The 20,354-nt window shown below is 37.5% G+C and overlaps 1 protein-coding gene across 1 annotated transcript in view; it reads left to right on the top strand.

Annotated features, from left to right (window-relative positions):
- The window catches only part of hephl1a (hephaestin-like 1a), a gene marked incomplete at its 5' end in the record, with an annotated part of 25,550 nt that extends 5,588 nt beyond the window's left edge, over positions 1–19,962 (top strand). The window contains 14 exons of the mRNA XM_079823247.1: positions 1,200–1,339; positions 1,798–1,929; positions 2,068–2,273; positions 2,898–3,048; positions 3,156–3,368; positions 5,015–5,225; positions 7,187–7,326; positions 8,766–8,894; positions 8,984–9,090; positions 10,752–10,977; positions 11,236–11,375; positions 13,794–13,953; positions 18,343–18,387; positions 18,496–19,962. Coding sequence (XP_079679373.1) covers positions 1,200–1,339; positions 1,798–1,929; positions 2,068–2,273; positions 2,898–3,048; positions 3,156–3,368; positions 5,015–5,225; positions 7,187–7,326; positions 8,766–8,894; positions 8,984–9,090; positions 10,752–10,977; positions 11,236–11,375; positions 13,794–13,953; positions 18,343–18,387; positions 18,496–18,563 — 2,068 coding nt within the window. The 3' untranslated portion in view covers positions 18,564–19,962. The remainder of the gene's footprint in view (positions 1–1,199; positions 1,340–1,797; positions 1,930–2,067; positions 2,274–2,897; positions 3,049–3,155; positions 3,369–5,014; positions 5,226–7,186; positions 7,327–8,765; positions 8,895–8,983; positions 9,091–10,751; positions 10,978–11,235; positions 11,376–13,793; positions 13,954–18,342; positions 18,388–18,495) is intronic.
- Between the last annotated feature and the right edge of the window lie 392 nt (positions 19,963–20,354).

The following is a 20,354-nucleotide window of genomic DNA, read 5'->3' as shown; positions in this document are numbered from 1 at the left end:
AACCTTGACACGGCCTTGGACTCACATAACATATAATACATACTGTACCATAGCATACAATAAACTGAAGAAAACAGCAGCAATCCAAATATATTAAAAACGTGCTATTTACCGATCTAAAATCTAGAATTCTCTATTCAATAATTTATCCTCAGTTGGCACAAAATATATATATTTTTAACAATGTAATTAAAGGTGGGGTAAGCGCTTTCTGGTAACCGATGTTGATATTTCAAATCACCAAAACAAACACGCCCCTATTTTGATAGCTCCGCCCCACACATCTGTAACCCAGGCAACGACTATGGTGGGATCTGTGTGTTAATCCAGGTCGAATGTTCAATGAAAAAGTAATCCCTTCCATGCCAAAAACACTAACAGTTCTCATGAACAACTCAACAGCACGAGCATGACAGTCCAACTAATGAACGTATTACAATTATGACAATATTAGAGGGTTATCGATCGCGAAAAGAGGAAACAAACATATATTAGGAGTATATTATCTTACTTGTCAGACACATTTTGGGAGCTGACGCTTGAAACAGCCAGTGAGGAGGTTTAGACGCTCCAGGCTTATACAGTGTGGAAATGAAAGGGTCTTTATCATCGCTGACGTGAACGACAATACGATCGCAAATGGACAAAAAAGTGAACATGACACACAAGCGTATTCATTCAAAAGCCAGCATATATTAGTTCTGTGAAACAAAAAAACTCACCTATCGTGAAGAAATAACGCAACGCTCGTTCCTTGAGTTCTCTCCAGTGCTGGAAAGCTGATACTTCTTGCCTGATCGTAAGCCTTCTTTTGTTCCACAGACACCATCTACATGTGTTTTTTTATCTGCCATCTCTCTCTTTCTGTCGTCTCTCAGCTAATGTCCGTCCTGTGTCGTGTCTTTTGAGTAATGACGTGCACTGAGCGCTCTCTTCTCCCCGTCATTAGTAGACACGCCCCTTACTGCTGATTGGCTACAAGTTTGTTTTGGTACTCGGCCCGAGTCACATTTCTAAAGCAGTTTTGAAATAACACTTACCCCACCTTTAATGTATCGGTTATTATAACAGATATAATTGCTGCTAATGGCTACCTTAATTCTCATTTATAGTTTAATTGTGCATATTTTCATATAATATAAGTGTTAATGTTGCTATTGAATTAGAGTTTCTAAGTTTATGTCTTTCTTTCCCTGCAGTGACTCTGAACCGTACTTCAGTCGTGATGGTGGTAAACTGGGTGGAACATACCTGAAGGCCAGATACTTTTCATATACAGATGATAAATTCACTACCAAAAAACATATTGTGGGCTCAGATAAGCATCTTGGAATTCTGGGTAAATCCTCACTTGTGTGTGTGTTGTGTAAACACTGACATATCTTTGATAATATTTTAAAAAGGAAGTTACTTACTTTACCGCATTGTGGTGTATTTGTGAGTGAGGACTAAGTTATACATCGCTTGTTAATTGAATTGTGAAAACTAAGTGAGAGTTGCTTAGGCATCTCAATGGAAATCGCTTACTTACAATACAGCACAGGAGTTTTTTTTTTTAAACATGCAGAAATGAATCGTTAACAATTAGACCAAAATTAAACTTTAACTTTAAAGTTGTGGTCATTTTTTATTTCTTGCTGACTTTAAAGTTTATGGATAAAAGTGGAATAGTAATATGCCCTAGAGCTGATGTTTGAGTGCTTTTCAGTTTCATGAAGCACAGTTATATTAATATTGTTTAAGAATGTTTTGAAGATGTTAAGTGATCTGTTATCTCTCCACCCACCCCTGCCCTAGGTCCTGTCATCAGAGCTGAGACTGGTGATGTTGTCATTGTGACATTCCTAAATAAAGCCACACGTGACTATAGCATTCAGCCACATGGTTTGCATTATGAGAAGGCCTATGAAGGAGCAATGTATCAGGATGGTACGTCATATACAACACAAAGAATAATATTATAATACACACATTGCATACTATTTAGCTAAAAAAAAAAAAACATAATAAAAATCATGAAGATACTGCGTATCTTTTTTTTTTTTTCTTTACTTGTCTCCACCACAGGTACTCAGAAAGATGGAGCCTCTGTGGCCCCTGGGAAAAAATTCACCTATCATTGGAGAGTAATTGAAGGTCCCTCCACCGATGATCCTCCTTGTCTTTCATACTTGTACTATTCCGCTGTTGATCCTGTTCGTGACAGTAGCTCTGGTTTATTTGGGCCAATACAAGTGTGTAAGAAAGGTGTTCTTGATGGAAGTGGGCATCAGGTAACAAACTCACACGCCTATACAGGCAATATGGTTCTTTCCACAAATAATGCACATAATTGGGCTTCAGCGTTTTTCAGCAATAGTCAGTGAAAGGCAGTGCTTTATTGTCAACCTCAACCTTAAGCATTCACTCAGTTGGGGCTATCAAGTTGGGCTGGTTTGTTGTTATAATAAACCTATATTTCCATAAACTTTGATCATTAGTTTGATTGTTTGAAGAATGCAGTCAACATTGTAGTTTGTGTAAAAATTGAGAAGTCATATTTATTTGTTTTTAGCATAGCAGAACATCATAACAGGGTTGTGCACAATACAGATAATGTGGGATATTATGTTACAATGGTCATTCAGGTTTAATGGCTATGATACAGATTTTGGATGTGTTTGAAACGAGTTACTTTTCATACTAGAATAATCAGGTTCAATTACAGTTTATTTGATAACAAAAATAAGATTTGTGCCTGTAATGCGTAAAAAAAATTATAATTGGACATAAAGGTGGACCTTATTCGCGGAATGTGCCATATAATGCATGTGTTGCTTTTCAGACTATTCAGGTGAATATAATAACCTATATATTTTGTGTGTGTGTGTTTCCATGTTTTGGGTGTGTCTCTTAAGCGTGCTGACACAGTTCAGCATGAGTTTTTTCTGCTATTCTCTGTGATGGATGAGAATGAAAGCTGGTATCTGGAAAAAAACATTAAAACCTTTGGCAGCGATGATTCGGATCCAAATAATGAAGAGTTTCAAGAGAGCAATAAGATGCATGGTATGCATATATGTGTTTAATCACACAATCATGTGCGTTTACTTCACTTTTATTCAAGTGTATTATTTGACAATATTATAATTAAGAATGTTTGTGTTTTTTCTCAGCTGTGAATGGCTACATGTATGGAAACCTGCCTGATCTGGATTTGTGTAACGGGGAACATGCTGTGTGGCACACACTTGGCTTGGGCACAGAGGTAGATATCCATGGCATCTATTTCCAGGGTAACACGTTTCAACGCGATGGGATGAACCGTGACACTCTCAACATCTTCCCGCATACCACAGTGACTGTTAACATGACACCCGACAATAATGGTAAGTCACAGCGCTTTTTATGTCAGGGATGTGGTCAATACTTATCCAGTACACTCAAGCGATGGCTTCGATACGTCAATTATAATGCTAATAATGATTTTGGTGCCAGATCCTAACTCAGCAAACCATTTTTGTTTCCCATAATGTTCTGAAAAAGTTTGTTTGCTTAGGGCATTTCCAGAAAAGACACTGCAAGGTTTTTTTAGTTAGCAAGTTTTAGTTGAACTCTTTTAGTAAACTGATGATTTCAAACAAGAGAGTACAACAACAAAAATAACAATAATACAAAATGTAAAGGCTTTTCAAAATGTCACAGGAATGCAAGTGTTTGCAATAAGAAAGACTGTAGGAAAAATGGAAGTAAATAAAAACGATACATATTTACTTGGTATTTAATGGTAATGTGATTACGGATTTGCAATGTTGTGGTTATGTTGCTGATTAGTAGATCATGAAAAATCCAAGTAAGGGAGACCGGGTATAGTTGTAACACTACTGATAATGTTGTTATATCAGGTCAAAGTGTAGTTTCTCAAGTAAAGAATGGTTTTCAGGAACAACTTGAAGGAACAACTTCCTGCTAATTTCAAAGCACCATGCTAAAACAGCTAGCTAAACAGTGGGTGACAGTGGCGGGGTAGGTTGTAACACAACATTGTCAGTAGATCATCAATAGAACTTGTCACTATCGGATTGTATTATTTGGACTGTAAATTACAGTACAATCTAAAATAATAGTGCCAAATATTTTTTTATTTTTTTATTCTAAAATGATTTAAGATAAGTATGTATATGTGACTCATATAATAAGGATTAAAGGGTTAGTTCATCCAAAGATGAAAATTCTGTCATTAATTCCTAACCCTCATGTCGTTCCAAACCCGTAACCTTCGTTCATCTTCAGAACACAAGTTAAGATAGTTTTGATGGAATCAGAGAGCTCTCTGAACCAGCCATAGGCAGCAATGTCATTGCAACGTTCAAGGCCCAGAAAGGAAGTAAATAAAACCTTAATGTTATGAAGCGACAAGAATACTTTTTGTGTGAAAAAAAAACGAACAAACAAAAATAACAACTTTATTCAACAATCTCTTCTCTTCAACGTAATTCTCTTACGCTGTTCTTAACACAGTGCGGCGCTTCCAGGTCAGAACGCCGGCTCATTATTGGCCAGCTCCTGTGTCAACATCATACTCATGGGTCGTGGTGCTCATGTGAACAGTGTCGGCCAATACTAATGGCAGAATTTTTATTTTTGGGTGAACTAAGCCTTTAACTAAGGGGATATGTTTTTGAGGCATCACATACAAAAATATTGTTTGCACCAATGTAAAATATACTGTATTATCCACTTTGAAGAACTGTTTAATCATGACTTGTGATTTATTTCATCAGCTACATAACGCAAATGGCATTAGATCAGGCATTATGAACCACTACCCCTCGGGGTCCAAGGGGGTGTTTGATTTGGCACGACAGTGGTTTTAACAAAATTCTAGTTCTCTGCTTTGATACACAGTTGATAGGTCTTGTAATGTCTGAAAAGCTTGTTGTTGTTTTCTTAAATGATTAAAAGATATACAGTAAGCAAAATACATTCTTCTTGACAGTAAACATTTGCTCATCAATATGCACTTTTACTCCAGGCGAGTTTGAGCTGAGCTGTCGTACAGCTGATCACTACCATGCAGGCATGCGTCAACATTACAGAGTCAAGACCTGTTCAGCAGAGACTCCAGCACAAGAGCGCTCTACCTCCACAGTGCAGTACTATATAGCAGCAGAGGAAGTTGTGTGGAATTATGCGCCAGACCGAACATGGGAACTAGAGAAACACAAGGCTACACTGGAGGAAAGGTATGCCCACAAACATAAATGCATATTTGTTCTTACACATAAATTGAACTCTAAAATGAAACATTAAAGTGCCCCTATTATGGATTTTTGAAAAAAAAAACCTTTCATGTAGTGTGTAACATAGTTTTAAATGTATGAAACCATCCTGCAAAGTTTTAAATCTGAAAGTGCACCGTATATACAGTTAAAAAAGTAAGAGTCGAATCTGAGTCAATTAAATTAAATTAAAATTATTATTATTTTTTTTTTATGAATCCCAATTGCCCGTCCACTTATTGCGTGCGCAGACACCAGGGAAAACGTGAACCACCATCAAACACTACAGCTGATTCCTGTGGATACTGGAATAGTGTATTTTAAGCAATTGCAATAGTGTTTCATAATAAACACTTGAGCATTGCAGAAGTCAAAGTTTCAAAATGCAATCAGCATTTTCTGCTTTTAAGATTTAAATGAACTTTATATATATATATAGGTTCAAGCATAGCAAAGCTGTAAAAAACGAATTTTCTGTTAAACAATTGTCAGTACTGAAAATGAACAATTATTACCTCTGATGATGAGATGAGATGAGATGAGATTCAAGTTTATTGTCATTACACATGTACAAGTACAATGCAACGAAATGAAGTTTGGAGCAAGCCTCCTAGCCGCAGCTATTTAAAGCGCCGCCACACGCTCTCCGGAAATAAAGAAATGCAGATTGCTAAGCATACATGCAAACATTACATACATAGTACACACAGTACACGTGGTCACGTGATGGGATTTTTTGTTGGGAATAGTAAGGGAGATAGGAAGGAGGAAAGGGTAGGCAGACGGTTGGATGGGGGCAGGGATGGGGTGAGGTGTGTGTGATGCGAGTAAGAGTCTTGAAGCTTCCTGTGTTGTGTGAGAATGTTAGCCATAACTTAAGATGTTTTCAAAGTTCAGTTCTGAGGCTTGTCCTTGAAGGGAGATATGGCCGTGCACAGGGAACGAAAGCAAGATAGCAGGACCCAGCTGTCAAGCTGACCTCCCAACCGAGAGATAGGGACAAGCTGGATGTTGGGGTGAGGGAAAATATCTTAATCCATTTAGCTGATCTTCGGTAATTTTACGGACCATAATCAATCAATCCGTTCTGATACACACATAGACATCTGTTTCACAGGCTTGGTAATGTAAAACCTCAATGTATGTATGAGAAAACATTGATCAGTGACTGTAGATGCAATTCAGCCAGTTTACTATGATTATGTAATCATTTAAAAAACGACATCTTCTGGTTTTATTGCTTTAAAACATTATGTACATTGTTGTTAAAAAAAAAATCTAACATATGAAATGAAGGGTCAAGAGCCCTTAAACTAAAGCAAACACTGATCACCATAATAGTGACATCAAACGTTATTATTTTCAATAAAACATTAACATCTAAACCTCTGTTATTTCTCAATAAGAGCTTTAGTATGAAAGAAACAAGGTCTGGATTGTATTAAGTGAAAATGGTAAGGTCCTGAGAGATCTGTTAGTTTTTTGTTCTGTTGGGATTTAAAGGGTTTCAGTGTCAACTGTGTTGTGGGTCACCATTGTGCTAAAGAGTAGAGCCTGTGCTTAAGTCCAGGATGGGCCATAAAACATTGGTGTTATGCTGCATGTTGCTTTATTGAAAGGCAGTGACTGAGTAGTTGCTGATGCCATGACAGATAGTTACATTTAGTCATGCATGTGTGATATTTCTGGTTAACTGCAAGAGGTTTGCCTTTTAACAGTGAATGTGTTTGTTAGCAATAATTCAGGAAATATTTGTAAAATAAGAGTGTTTTTCTGTAAAAGTGTTTTGTACTTTATTTAAATGAGGGTATTTTACATTCATTTTATGGTTTTTGTTTGGCAGCACTGTTGACAGTCATTTGACAATTTTTTTGAAGATTCATGCACACATGTTTTTTTGTCTTTTTCTTTCCTGCTTTACTCAGCCCTGGAAGTATTTACCTAGAACAATCAGATAATCAGATTGGTGCTGAATATAAGAAGGTGGTGTTTCGTGAATACACAGATGGAACATTTACAAAAAAGAAGACCAGGCGTCCAGATGAGGAGCACTTGGGGATAATGGGTATGACACATCTAAAACCTGTTTTTCAAAAGTGTGTATATGTATATATATATATATATATATATATATATATATATATATATATATATATATATATATATATATATATATATATATATATATATATATATACCGATCAGGCATAACATTATGACCAGAGTGATTATGACAGGTGAAGTGAATAACACTGATTATCTCTTCATCACGGCACCTGTTAGTGGGTGGCATATATTAGGCAGCAAGTGAACATTTTGTCCTCAAAGTTGATGTGTTAGAAGCAGGAAAAATGGGCAAGCGTAAGGATTTGAGCGAGTTTGACAAGGACCAGATTGTGACGGCTAGACGACTGGGTCAGAGCATCTCCAAAACTGCAGCTCTTGTGGGCTGTTCCCGGTCTGCAGTGGTCAGTCTCTATCAAAAGTGCTCCAAGGAATGAACAGTGGAGAACCGGCGACAGGGTCATGGGCGGCCAAGGCCTGTGTGGTCTGATCAAACAGACGAGCTACTGAAGCTCAAATTGCTCAAGAAGTTAATGCTGGTTCTGATAGAAAGGTGTCAGAATACACAGAGTATCTCAGTTTATTGTGTATGGGGCGGCATAGCCGCAGATCAGTCAGGGTGCCCATGCTGACCCCTGTCCACCGCCCAAAGCACCAACAGTGGGCACGTGAGCATCAGAACTGGACCACGGAGCAATGGAAGAAGGAGGCCTAGTCTGATGAATCACGTTTTTTTTTACATCACGTGGATGGCCGGGTGTGTGTGCGTTGCTTACCTGGGGAACACATGGCACCAAGGATGCACTATGGGAAGAAGGCAAGTCGGCGGAGTCAATTTGCTTTGATTAATGTTTTGCTGGGAAATCTTGGGTCCTGCCATCCATGTGGATGTTACTTTGGAACGTACCACCTACCTAAGCATTGCTGCAGACCATGTACACCCTTTCATGGAAACGGTATTCCCTGGTAGCTTTGGCTCTTTCAGCAGATAATGAGCCGCCACAAAGCCAAAATGGTTTGGGGATCTCAATCCAATCGAGCATCTGTGGGATGTGCTGAACAAACAAGTCAGATTCATGGAAGCACCACCTCACAACTTACAATACTTAAAGGATCTGCTGCTAACATATTGGTGCCAGATACCACAGCACACCTTCAGGGGTTTAGTGGAGTCCATGCCTCGACAAGTCAGGGCTGTTTTGGCAGCAAAAGAGGGACCAACACAATATTAGGTCATAATGTTATGGCTGATCAATCAGTGTATGTGTGTTGCCTGATCAATCAGTGTATGTGTGTGTATGTAATAGTAGCAATATTATAAAGTATCAGTGATGCATTTATTGATCAGTGTTATATAAAGAATTACCATTAATATAACAGGTCTCTTTGTTATAGTTCTTTACCTTTGCAGTTGTGTAGTGACCCTTGTTGTATTCGCAGGACCCATCCTTAAAGCTGAGGTTGGTGAGAGGATTCAGGTTGTGTTTAAAAACAATGCCGACAGGGAATATTCTGTTCATGCCCATGGAGTGAAGACCAGTGAACCCCATCATATTGGTGTTCCACCAGGTTTGTTAATAAAAATATGTCTAATTTGTCTTATTACATGGGCAGGAGTTAATAGTATATTTTTACTATGTGCATTACATTTGTTATAGGTCATGTGCTGACATACAACTGGACCATTCCTGAGCGATCAGGTCCGGGTCCCAATGATCCGGACTGTATAACATTTGCCTACTACTCCTCTGTCAGCTTTGTTAAGGTATAAAACACATAAACAATATAATCTGTACATTATGCATTGCAAGAACATTGAAGGTGTTTTACATACATACACTAAGTATGAAAACATTTTACAATAAGGTCTCATTTGTTCAAATTAGTTGATGCATTAGCTAACATGAAATGTCAATTAACAATATATTTTTTACAGCATTTATTATACTTTGTTAATATTCATTAATAAAAATGTCCATGATTATTTTAAGTCACAGCACTTTAACCAATGCTAACAGATAGAACATGATCTTAAACATTAGTTAAAGGATCAGTTCACTTATTAATAAACTTTTGCAGGTAATTCACTCACCCCCATGTCATCCAAGATGTCCATGTCTTTCTTTCTGCAGTCGAAAAGAAATTAAGGTTTTGGATGAAAACAGTCCAGGGTTTTTTCTCCATATAATGGACTTCAATGGGCTCCAAACGGTTCAAGGTCCAAATGACAGTTTCAGTGCAGCTTCAAAGGGCTTTAAAGGGGCTATATGCGTTTTTCTGAAATTTAAACTCGCGACTGACACCTGTGGCCAAAAAACAGAACTGCTCTCATTTTCTGCTCGCTCTCGCAGCGGTGGTGATGTCACATCCGCAGACAGCGTGGGAAAAAACGACCCGCCAGAAAATAGGAAAAATAGGATACAGGCTTATAGGTGCACCCACTGTGAGCGGACAAGGTGTCAGTATGCTCATCAGGAGATGTTTGAGTCATAAATGGTAAAATAAAAAGGCTATTGTTACGTTTATTTTGGGGAAAAAGTTGCATATAGCCCCTTTAAACGACACCAGACGATGAATAAGGGTCTTATCTAGCCAAACCATCAGTTTCTGCGAGAAACCGAGCAGTATTTATGCTATTATTTTACTTCTTAACAGACGAACGCGATCGTCTCTGAGCTCCGCCATAACTTCCGGAAAGTAAGGTCAAATTAGATCGTGGTCATAGATGTACACGTAGATGCCTCATTAGTGACTGCACGGATCAGTAGAATGAGGCATCTACTATCGATATATCTATGACCATGATCGAATTTGACCTCACTTGCTGGAAGTTATGGCGGAGCTCAGAGACGATCGCGTTCGTCTGATAAGAGGTAAAATAATAGCATAAATACTGCTCGGTTTCTCACAGAAACTGATGGTTTGGCTAAATAAGACCCTTATTCTTCGTCTGGTGTGGTTTAAAGCCCTTTGAAGCAGCACTGAAACTGTCATTTGGACCTTGAACTGTTTGGAGCCCATTGAAGTCCATTATATGGAGAAAAATCCTGGACTGTTTTCATCCAAAATCTTAATTTCTTTTCGACTGCAGAAAGAAAGACATGGACATCTTGGATGACATGGGGGTGAGTAAATTATCAGCAAAAGTTTATTTAAAAATGAACTAATCTTTTAATGTTGAGATTGACATTAACTAATATCAATATGCTGTAGAAAAATTGTTCATTGGTCATGTTAACTAATGTAGTAAACTAATGTTAACAAATTAAATCCTATTGTAATATTTTAACAAAATATAGTTTTTATGTCAATCTTCAATACCAGATCTTATTTGGAAGTATTTTATAAAAGCATTAAGTAAACATGATAATGTGAGGTTTTACAGTATGATTGAAGATTTGCATGTACTATGTGAATGTCCCACAGGACTTGATGAGCGGTTTGGTGGGTCCACTGATAGTGTGCCGTAAAGACACCCTGAACACCGAAAGACGTAAAAAAGACATTCAAAAAGAGTTTGCCCTCCTTTTCATGGTGTTTGATGAAAATGAGTCCCACTACCTGGATGAGAACATAAAAAAGTATGTCAAGGGAGACCAAGCCGAATTTGACAAATATAATGAGGAATTTATGGAGAGCAACAAAATGCACGGTAATTTTGTGTGTGTGTGTGTGTGTGTGTGTGTGTGTGTGTGTGTGTGTGTGTGTGTGTGTGTGTGTGTGTGTGTGTGTGTGTGTGTGTGTGTGTGTGTGTGTGTGTGTGTGTGTGTGTGTGTGCGTGCGTGTGTGCGTGCGTGCGTACGCGTGTGTGCGTGCGTGCGTAGGTGTGTCATTGTCTGTGTGTGTCACAAGTTTATTGGAGAAAATTTTTTTTTTTTGAAGAACTGAAAGCTCTTTCTCTCTTCCACAGGTATTAATGGAAAGTTGTATGGTAACCTACATGGGTTAAATATGACAGAGAAAGACAAGACTGAGTGGTACTTGCTAGGACTGGGGAATGAAGTGGACATGCACACTGTACATTTCCATGCTCAGAGCTTCATTTACAAGGTATATACTTAAGTACACCATTATTTATGGAGTGGCAGTGGTGTGGTATGAGCTATACATATGTGAAACAGCTGCATTTCCTCAGAAGGACCTCAAATCAATCATTTTACCGTTTAAAAATAATAATAAAAAAGCAATATATCCATATCCAGTAGCAGCTTTCACACATTAAATCTGGTAAATTTGCCATAAATGTGCCTTTTCATTAGATTGCCTTATCCAGTAAATTTACTACATAGGCTTTTCACACAAGCAACAGAGTTCTGTCTTTTTACCATTACAGTTTTTTCTAAATGCTTAAGCAATTTTTTTGTAACTATTGGCTATTTTTGCAAAACTCTACACACAAATAAGAAAACCTTTCACACAATTATCAAAACATTGTAGTTCTCTTGCAAAAGCAAACACAGCTAGATTAACTCTTCACACCTTCGTAAAAATGGTGTTTTCGTATCAAACAGTAAACACAAGCCATCATCTACTAAGCACACAATGTGCCAACTACACACTGATGGTATGAATACAAAACACATCTGGCTTTTGCTTTCTCTGTGTACAGATGTCAATTTGAGGACATACTTTTGTCATAGTGTCATGTAAACATACAAGGATCCAAACTTCAAGTGTTGCAGTTTATTCACAATCATCAAAACCAAGACAAAGTCAGAACACAAAATAGTAATTTCTCAAAAAAAAAACAACAACAAAAAAACAATCAGCCTACATCATGTCGTCTTTCTGGGTCCGGCCACAAAATTTCGTCCACATCGCATGCGATATCCTCCAGTCCAAGGCACCGGTGAAAATATTTCCTTGAATGCTGTATCCAGGCCTGACATGATGCCTGGTCAATATCTCCACATGCCTCCTCCATTGCCTGTAAAAGGGCTACCTGTTGATGGGCTGATTGCAAAGTGAACTAATTATCTAAAACAGTTTTCACATGTGAAAGTGTGCCAGACAGTTGGCAAAATAGTGTTAATGATTGCCATACATGTGTATAATTTTGCTAGGAGTGAGTTGGAAATTTGGTAATTGAGTGTAAGCAGTGAGTTGTGTTTAAAGTTCTGCAAAAAGAGTGTTGTGCAGTGAATTGTGCCTACAGTTTTGCAAAGTGTGTGTTACAAAATTGCAAACTGAGTGCAAAGCAGTGTTTGTGCTTTTAGTTTTGCAAACTCAGTGAGTGGTTTTGCTATACGTATTAATAGTTTTAGAAATTGTGCTACAAGAATCACGATTAGCGCTTAAGCATTCAGAAAAAACTGTAAGATTACCATTCACACATCAGAACCAAAATACCGGTAAACTGATCTGAACATATGATAATAATATATAAATAATATATATGTGATTAATAAACATTATGTGTAATATTTAGGTAAGTCATTTATTAAGATTAGATTCTTACCTGACACAAGCTGCGTTTCTATTACCCTTCGAAATGCGCAAAATTGAAATTGCGAATTGAAAATATGCCCAATGGAAACATGCCAATTTCGCAAAAACTCCCATATATTGCAAAATGTCTTTACGCTCGCATGAGGTGGATTTTTTCAGGCAATTTGAAAAAGGAAATTTTTCGCAAAACTGCAATGGAAACATTTATGCATTTACAGGGCACCAGGCATACGTAAAAGTCGATCATTCAGTATGTTTGGACAAAAAACAAGACAGAGTTCTTTATTAAACTCATAAAAGACAATAGAATTACAGGAATACTGGATTCTAAACAACAAAGAAATGCCACAACTGATCATGAAGACCTTGAAGCAGATATGAGGGAGAAACACCCAGAAACACCTCATACGTGCTGCTCCCAAAGGGGCTTTCCTTGCCGTTAATGCTTGGATAACACGCCTACGTCAACTTCCATTAATAATAACGGACAGTGCGGTGGATGAGATATACAGAAACCCAACATGCGTGGCATAATTTTTGGAATGACTTCTCACGAGAGAAAAAAAATATGTTTTTAGATCGGTTAATGGAAACGCTGTCATTTCGCAATAGTTTTTTTGCAATAATCGACTTTTAGAAAACATCTCAAACGTTTTGCGCAAATCTGCAATGGAAACGCAGCTACTGTTATTCTAGTTGCCTGCAGAGTGTGCATTCGGAAAATTCGCCCACAACAAAAAAAATTGCGGTACATTGTATTTTTTATCTCATAACATTGAAGCACATCTGCTGAAAGCAGACTAAGAAACACTGTTTGCCTTTATGTTTTATGCATTGGGATACTAAATGCTAAGGTGGCTGTACTGCTCTCCTTGTGGCAGAACAATGGCTGATGGGGTGGCAATGCTTTTTCTTAGCATTTCCAACCACCTCCCCCCTGCCACCCCAGTAGATCCTCTCCTGAAACACAATAATGCCTTAATCCCGCTTACATGTGTACTCTTGTTTTCTCTCCCTCAGACGGATCATGCTCATCGTGCTGATGTATTTGACCTATTCCCAGGAACATTTCAGACCATAGAACTGATTGCAGGAAGTCCTGGACAGTGGCTGCTACACTGTCATGTGACTGACCACATCCATTCGGGGATGGAGGCACTTTTCACTGTTCACTCTAAAGGTTAGCAGTACAAGTTTACAAAAAGGCCTACAGAGCTCCTAGCCTTTAGGGAGAGCTTTTAAGGTTAGCTGAAGGATGCTTTAACACTAGAGCTTTTGATGTGGACCTGAGTTTCTCTGTAGGTTGGTGTCAAATCATTCTTCCAAACTCAGGCATGTATTACTGCAGGGGTGTCCATTCCTGCTCGTTGGGGGTTCATTCCAGGCAAAGTTCAGCTCCAACACTTGTCTTGAAGTTTCTTGTAATTGTGAAGTCCTTGATTAGCTTGTTCAGGTGTGTTTACTTATAGGTTGGAGCTAAACTCTGCAGGACTATCCTGGAGCAGGATTGGACTCCCCTGCACTAGAGAACCATACCCAAGTCTGCTTGGCATGATCCTAAGCTGCCTTCATGTGCTATCGGAAATATCATACTTCCCACTTCTGAAATCGTGGTTATGAGCTCATCGCTTGAGAGGACGCTCATGTCCAATGTTTTAACTAGGAAACTAGTGTTCACGATAGCACACAAAGGCTGCATAAATCAATCTTACATTGACATGGAAGTGAATTATTGATGACATATAATTTGTATAATCTGCTCCTCGTCACAGTTATTATAAGCTTTAAAAAAATGACAGAAATGTACAGGATTAAACAGTATTATTTTACAATAAATTACTGTAGTCAGAAATTCACAGTGAAATGAATGCATGATGGGGCATTTTGTTACGAATTACTGCTATTCGACAGCAAAATGATGCATCACAGTAATTTACTGATCTTGTTTCATTGTGAATCCACATGATAAGGTTGTCTTTAACCATGCCACTATAAGAAATTATATTGTTTAGTACTGTAAAAGTCACCATAATGATGATCAATGTTCCATTTGCTTGGGATTTTGGACCTTGTCTATTCATATTCAAATGTCTGATCTAGCCAAGTAAGAGTTGTGGCTAATAAAGACATTTGTTAATACAATCACAAGATAGATTATAAAATCATCTTGTAAACTTTACCCATCATCTAATGATGCACAGACATCAATACTCGACATACAAAACACAACAATGGTGACACTCTACAAATAATAATAATAAAAAAAGATGAATTCTGAACATTACAAAATAAACAAAGAACACAAACTTTTAAAAGTGAACCAAAAGTAAGTTCAACAGCACCGATAAAAACCAACAAGAATCAAGAAACTCCACAGCATAACCTATTCATGCCGCACTGCATGCTGGGTACCTTCATAGTACATATGCACTGTAGAAATTCAGTCTGATATTCCAAGAGTGCAGTTAGACACAAGAGAAGTCCTACTGAGGAATTACTGTGAAAGTCATGAGGTTATTAATGGAATATACAAGATGTCATTTCACACAAAAAATTTAATATGCATTTATGCACAATGAAAATAACTGACTGGAATAAAAAAAAAAGGTCAGGTTCTAGCTAGACTGGGAACCACTAATAAAAGTAAGTTATTTATCTCCTATGTGCCCCGTATTGTCCCACAAAAACACATCTACTAACCTGCAAAAGAACAATAGGTGGTCACCTTAGTGTAATGGTGATACTGGAATTGCATTCAGGTTTTGTTCACAAATACTGCAAGAAATCCACAAATGCAGATGTAAATCCAGGAATGCACAAAAGCAAGCATGTAAATGTACACATAAGAAGCTTACATGGTTTTTAAAGCTTACAATATAATCCACAAATACACAAAGGGCATTTGTAGTTTAATACATAAATAGAGAGCTGGTTACGTCAGTATATTGTTTCAAGAATATTTGTGAATGTTCTTCTGCATTTGTGGATCTCCCCTTTGCTAAACGATGATGTAGAGCAAGGTTTGTTAGGTTCCAATCTGCCATTTTGTGTCAGGGTTCTGTCACTTCAGTCTGGTTTATTCTTAGTTTGGTGACAGAACCCTGAAACTATTGTCTTGTTGTTGTGATCATGACGTTTGGAGTTCGCTTGGGCCATATGCTCTTTTGAGTTGTTGTGTGTGTGGGGCATGGTGTTCGGATCCCATCACTTCTATTTAGTTTGGTTTTCGGTTCAGTGCCAGGGTTTGGATATTGAGAAAATAATTTAGCAGTTCACAGAATCATTATTTTAACGTTTCTGTTCGTGCATTCCTTCTGTAACATTATCGTTTCGAACACGGTTTGATAACCTTGTAACTCGAATGGATCCTCAAACTCTCTGCAAAACCTTATACACTAAAAAAATGGTGCTATAGCACTAAAAGTTTTTTTTTTTTGCTCTTAATCATAGGGGAACCACTTTAAGTGCTGTATAGCACCAAATCTTGGTGCTTCAGTGGTTCTTCACCGGTTCTTAAAATGACTGAGGTGCTCTATACCACCGCTACCATACACAGAACCTGTTAAGATATGGTGCTATATGGCACCAAAAGTGGTTCTCCTATGATTACGAGCCAAGAACCACTTTTAGTGCCATAAAGCACCTTTTTTTTAGAGTGTACAGTAGCTCCACTTGCCTCAAACGTGAATAAAGTCCTGATTTGCACGCATTTTGGAGACTTCTTGTTTGCAGTGCAAGGTTGATTTAAAAAAACATGTTCTTTGAATAAGTACAGTGATTTCTTTATTCAAAACACAATGCGTGTAAAGCCTAAAGTTTTATTTTTTGAGGAGTGGAGGACAGTGTGTTAGGGCATGTTTACATTAGGGTGTTTACATTTACATTTTATGCGTTTTGGCCATTCATTTACACAACAACGGCAGCTTAAAAACGCAAGCTTTTGAAAACGGGTTTCAAAGTGTAAGGTTTTGAAAATGATACCTTTATCGTATTACATGTTCGCAGGGTGTTTTTTGACAAAGCGAAATCTCCAACTACTGGCCTGGCATGCACAATACAGCCTTTAGTCATTTTTGCAGATTAGTGTGAATGGGGATCATTTTGACAATGTTGTCGTCTGTTTTTAGTACATTGTTGTCATGTAAACATACACTTAGTCTGGTATTTGCTATCTAGTCATAGCCAATACAGCCTGTGCGTAACACTTTGTCTTTTATAATTAAAGTCTTTTGTCAAATATATTAAACTGAGTGCCCATATAGTTACAATCACTTTTTCAACCTGTAGGTTTGCTTAAGATAGACTCCAGTCAAAGTCTACAAGCATCTCAAAGATGATCCAGAGAAATGGAATGCATCTGTGCTAAATTTAGAAAGTAACAGTGGCTTTAGTCTTACACCAAATGCATGAGAACTGAAAACTCTGCTTCCCCTCATGGTCCATTTAAAGGCTTTAAAGGGTTAGTTCACCCAAAAAGGAAAATGATGTAATTAATTCCTCACCCTCATGTCGTTCCAAACCTGTAAGACCTTTGTTCATCTTCAGAACACAAATTAAGATACTAGATGAAATCTAAGAGGACTATTTGAATTAAACACAGCTATGGGCCAATCAGAATCCAGGACTGGAACTAACCGTTTTATAAAAATCCTTTAATGTGTGCATGTACTTTATTTTCTGAGGTGAATCTCTCTGTTGTGTTAAGAATTATTAATCACCTAGGGAATTTATTATGCTTTTATTTGTTAAGTGTAAACAAATGTTTGGAGTGGATGATTACTAAACTGGATTCAGTGAGTGCACTCTAAATACAAATGGCAATAAATAGCACTAAAACTGGTTCATTGGCTTGTTATCAGGGGGAACCACTTTAAGTGCTATAGCTGTCTTTAAAGGTGCTCTAGTCTACAGAACCTTTGTCCAATGGTGCTATGCAGAACCATAAGAGCTACATTCATTCAAAAACTACAGCCAATCACCGTGTCTTATCTTACTCTCATCCTCCAATTGTATTCCTCCTTCCACATAATTATCTTGTTATAACATCTTTAACAATTATAACATCTTGTTGTATCCCACCACCACCTCATTCTCCTCCTTGGAATTTAGATATGTTACTCCACTCTCATATGTTTTCTATGAATGGGAATTTACAACAATGGCAAAAGCTGTTTTGAATCATTTTTATGCTTTTCTGAGGGGGCCTTATTATCTTATAGGTTGGCCTTTTTGGGGGCAAAAAGGTTGAGAATCACGTTATCTTTAGGAAATACACTGCATTTTAATTTAATACTTTTCCCAACTAAACTAAGAGAGACTAAGAGAGAGTTAGAGAACCTTTAAATAACTATACAGGGGCTTTACAGGTTCTTTGTATGGCAGTGGTGCTAGCACCTCAACCCCCCCACAGAACCGCTTAAGAACCGCACTGGGCTTAACAGGTTCTTTATACCATAGCTGTGCTATATAGTACCTCAGCCACGCCAAAGAACCATTTTGTTGTTGTGTGTGTGTCAATAGATTTATATGCATTAATATTGTTTTTATCTGTATTTTAATCTGTCATCAGGGTCTCAATCACCAAGGATCAATGGTAACAATAATCCGGACAGTGGTAAATACACATTTGTAAATTCACTGTATTGTTTTTGTTCTCAGAAAATCATGTGATGTTTATATACCGTGTGATACTGATAATGCTGGGTTTTTTTTTTTTTTTCAGCCTTCGGTCATTTTGGAAGCCTCTACACTGTGATGTTGTTTGTCTTTGGATCAATCCTATTGAGCTGAGGACTGAAAAAAGAGATAAAATTGGCCATAAGCACAAAAGAATGAATATTCATTGTTACTCACTATACTTAGTTACCTCATCTGGCATTCTCATTTTAAAGCTGTTAGGTGAACAAAAGCTTTTGAGGGAAAAGAATATGTCTTACTAAAGAGTATTCTTCCAAATTTGATTTAACATGTAAGGAATGATCATTTAATTTGTTTATATTTAAATGTTAATAAAATCAAGCTTAAAGGAGAATGTACTACTGTATATAAAAGCCTCTTGTGTCTGCTAAAACAATAAATATCAATCTATTACAGCTTTATGCTAAATAAATCTAAATAAATCAGTCAATTATAGTTGACAGAATTCAGATCTACAGGATTAAAGTAAAAGCATCTTTAAATGTAGGTGGGGTTATAAACACTGGATCAGCTGTACCCTCATGTATCGTGTCAGATGCTGTCAGGTCCCACACATGCTGTCTGCACTGCCCTCTGCATCTTTTCATTGTTAATGAGTAAGAGGAAGTTGATTAATGTGAATGTGTTAGTTACTTGCGCACTGAGAAAATTATTTATTTACTTTTTAACAATTGTTTTAATTTTTATTCTTATTGTTCATTGGTTTTTTTTTGCTTTTGTTTTTCTGATGAATTGTGGGATAAATAATGATAATTTATGTTTTGCTCTTGAATAGCAAATTATCAGATGTATATAATAAAGAATGAAAATGAAAAGCTGAAATATTATCATTAATTATTATGTACCCTTAACCCTCAAGCCACCCTCGCATAACAGCCCTTAATCCCGCCCTCGTGGACACATTTGGGCACAAAGGTCACAAGTGTGATTCCAAAAAGTTTTTTTAATTTTTTTATGTTATATCACCATCTTTGATTAAATACATTTGATCAATTTATGGCTTTTTGGGTGATTTTTGGGGTATTAATGAAATTATTTACCTCTAAAAGTACCATATTTTTTTGTAGAATATGCTTATTTTTATGTTATATTTAATATTTCTTTAACTTCAGTAAAAAAAAAACATATCAGCAAGTCCAGAGAGCCAAAACCTAAAAATGTGGTGACTTTGGTGACATCTGGTGACCTATGATGGTATTAATTTCTTTTTAAAGCTAAAATATCAATAGCCAGATGGCAATGAACTCAATGGCTGCATATGGGCTGAAAATGAACCAATGTTTTAACACTATTTTTTAATTTTTAAAACTCACTCTGTTATAGGCTCATTCAATTGCTTTCAATGCAATGCTTTTGAGGATGTGTGTGTGTGCATGTGAGTGTTTGCCACATTGAGAATGTTGTATAGGCTCACTCTTTCATTTGTGTGTATGTATGATCTGCATTGTGTTGGATTTATTATTACAAATAAAAAAAATATGCTCGGAATTACAGTTCCCTTTCGTTCAGTCACTACGACGTACGTTAGTGACTAACGAATGGGGGTTTCGCCTAGAAGCCAATTACCTTCGAGGTGTTTAACAGCGCCCAATGGCGGGCCAATGCCATGGGCATGCGGAATTTGCATGCGTAACTCCGCCCCACCGCGTGGGTATATAAGGAAGTACGCTGGCAACATCGCATTATGTTTCTGCTTTGGAGCCAAGAGTATCTCTTCACTCCTTCAAGCCTGCTGACTGAGTCTTTGTCAGCCTTCGAGACGAACAAGCTTCCAGAGGCGTTGGATCTACGGCGCGTTCCAGCGATCTCATGCTGCCTGCCTGCTGATCTGTGCAGTGATCTGCAACAGCTGTGTGTGTGTTTCCCTGGGCGCTTCGGCACTTC

Source organism: Gobio gobio (assembly GCF_949357685.1).
Source record: "Gobio gobio genome assembly, chromosome: 8".
In the NCBI taxonomy this organism is placed as follows: domain Eukaryota; kingdom Metazoa; phylum Chordata; class Actinopteri; order Cypriniformes; family Gobionidae; genus Gobio; species Gobio gobio.
Note: the sequence above shows the minus strand (reverse complement) of the source record. Positions and strands in the feature narration are given on the sequence as shown.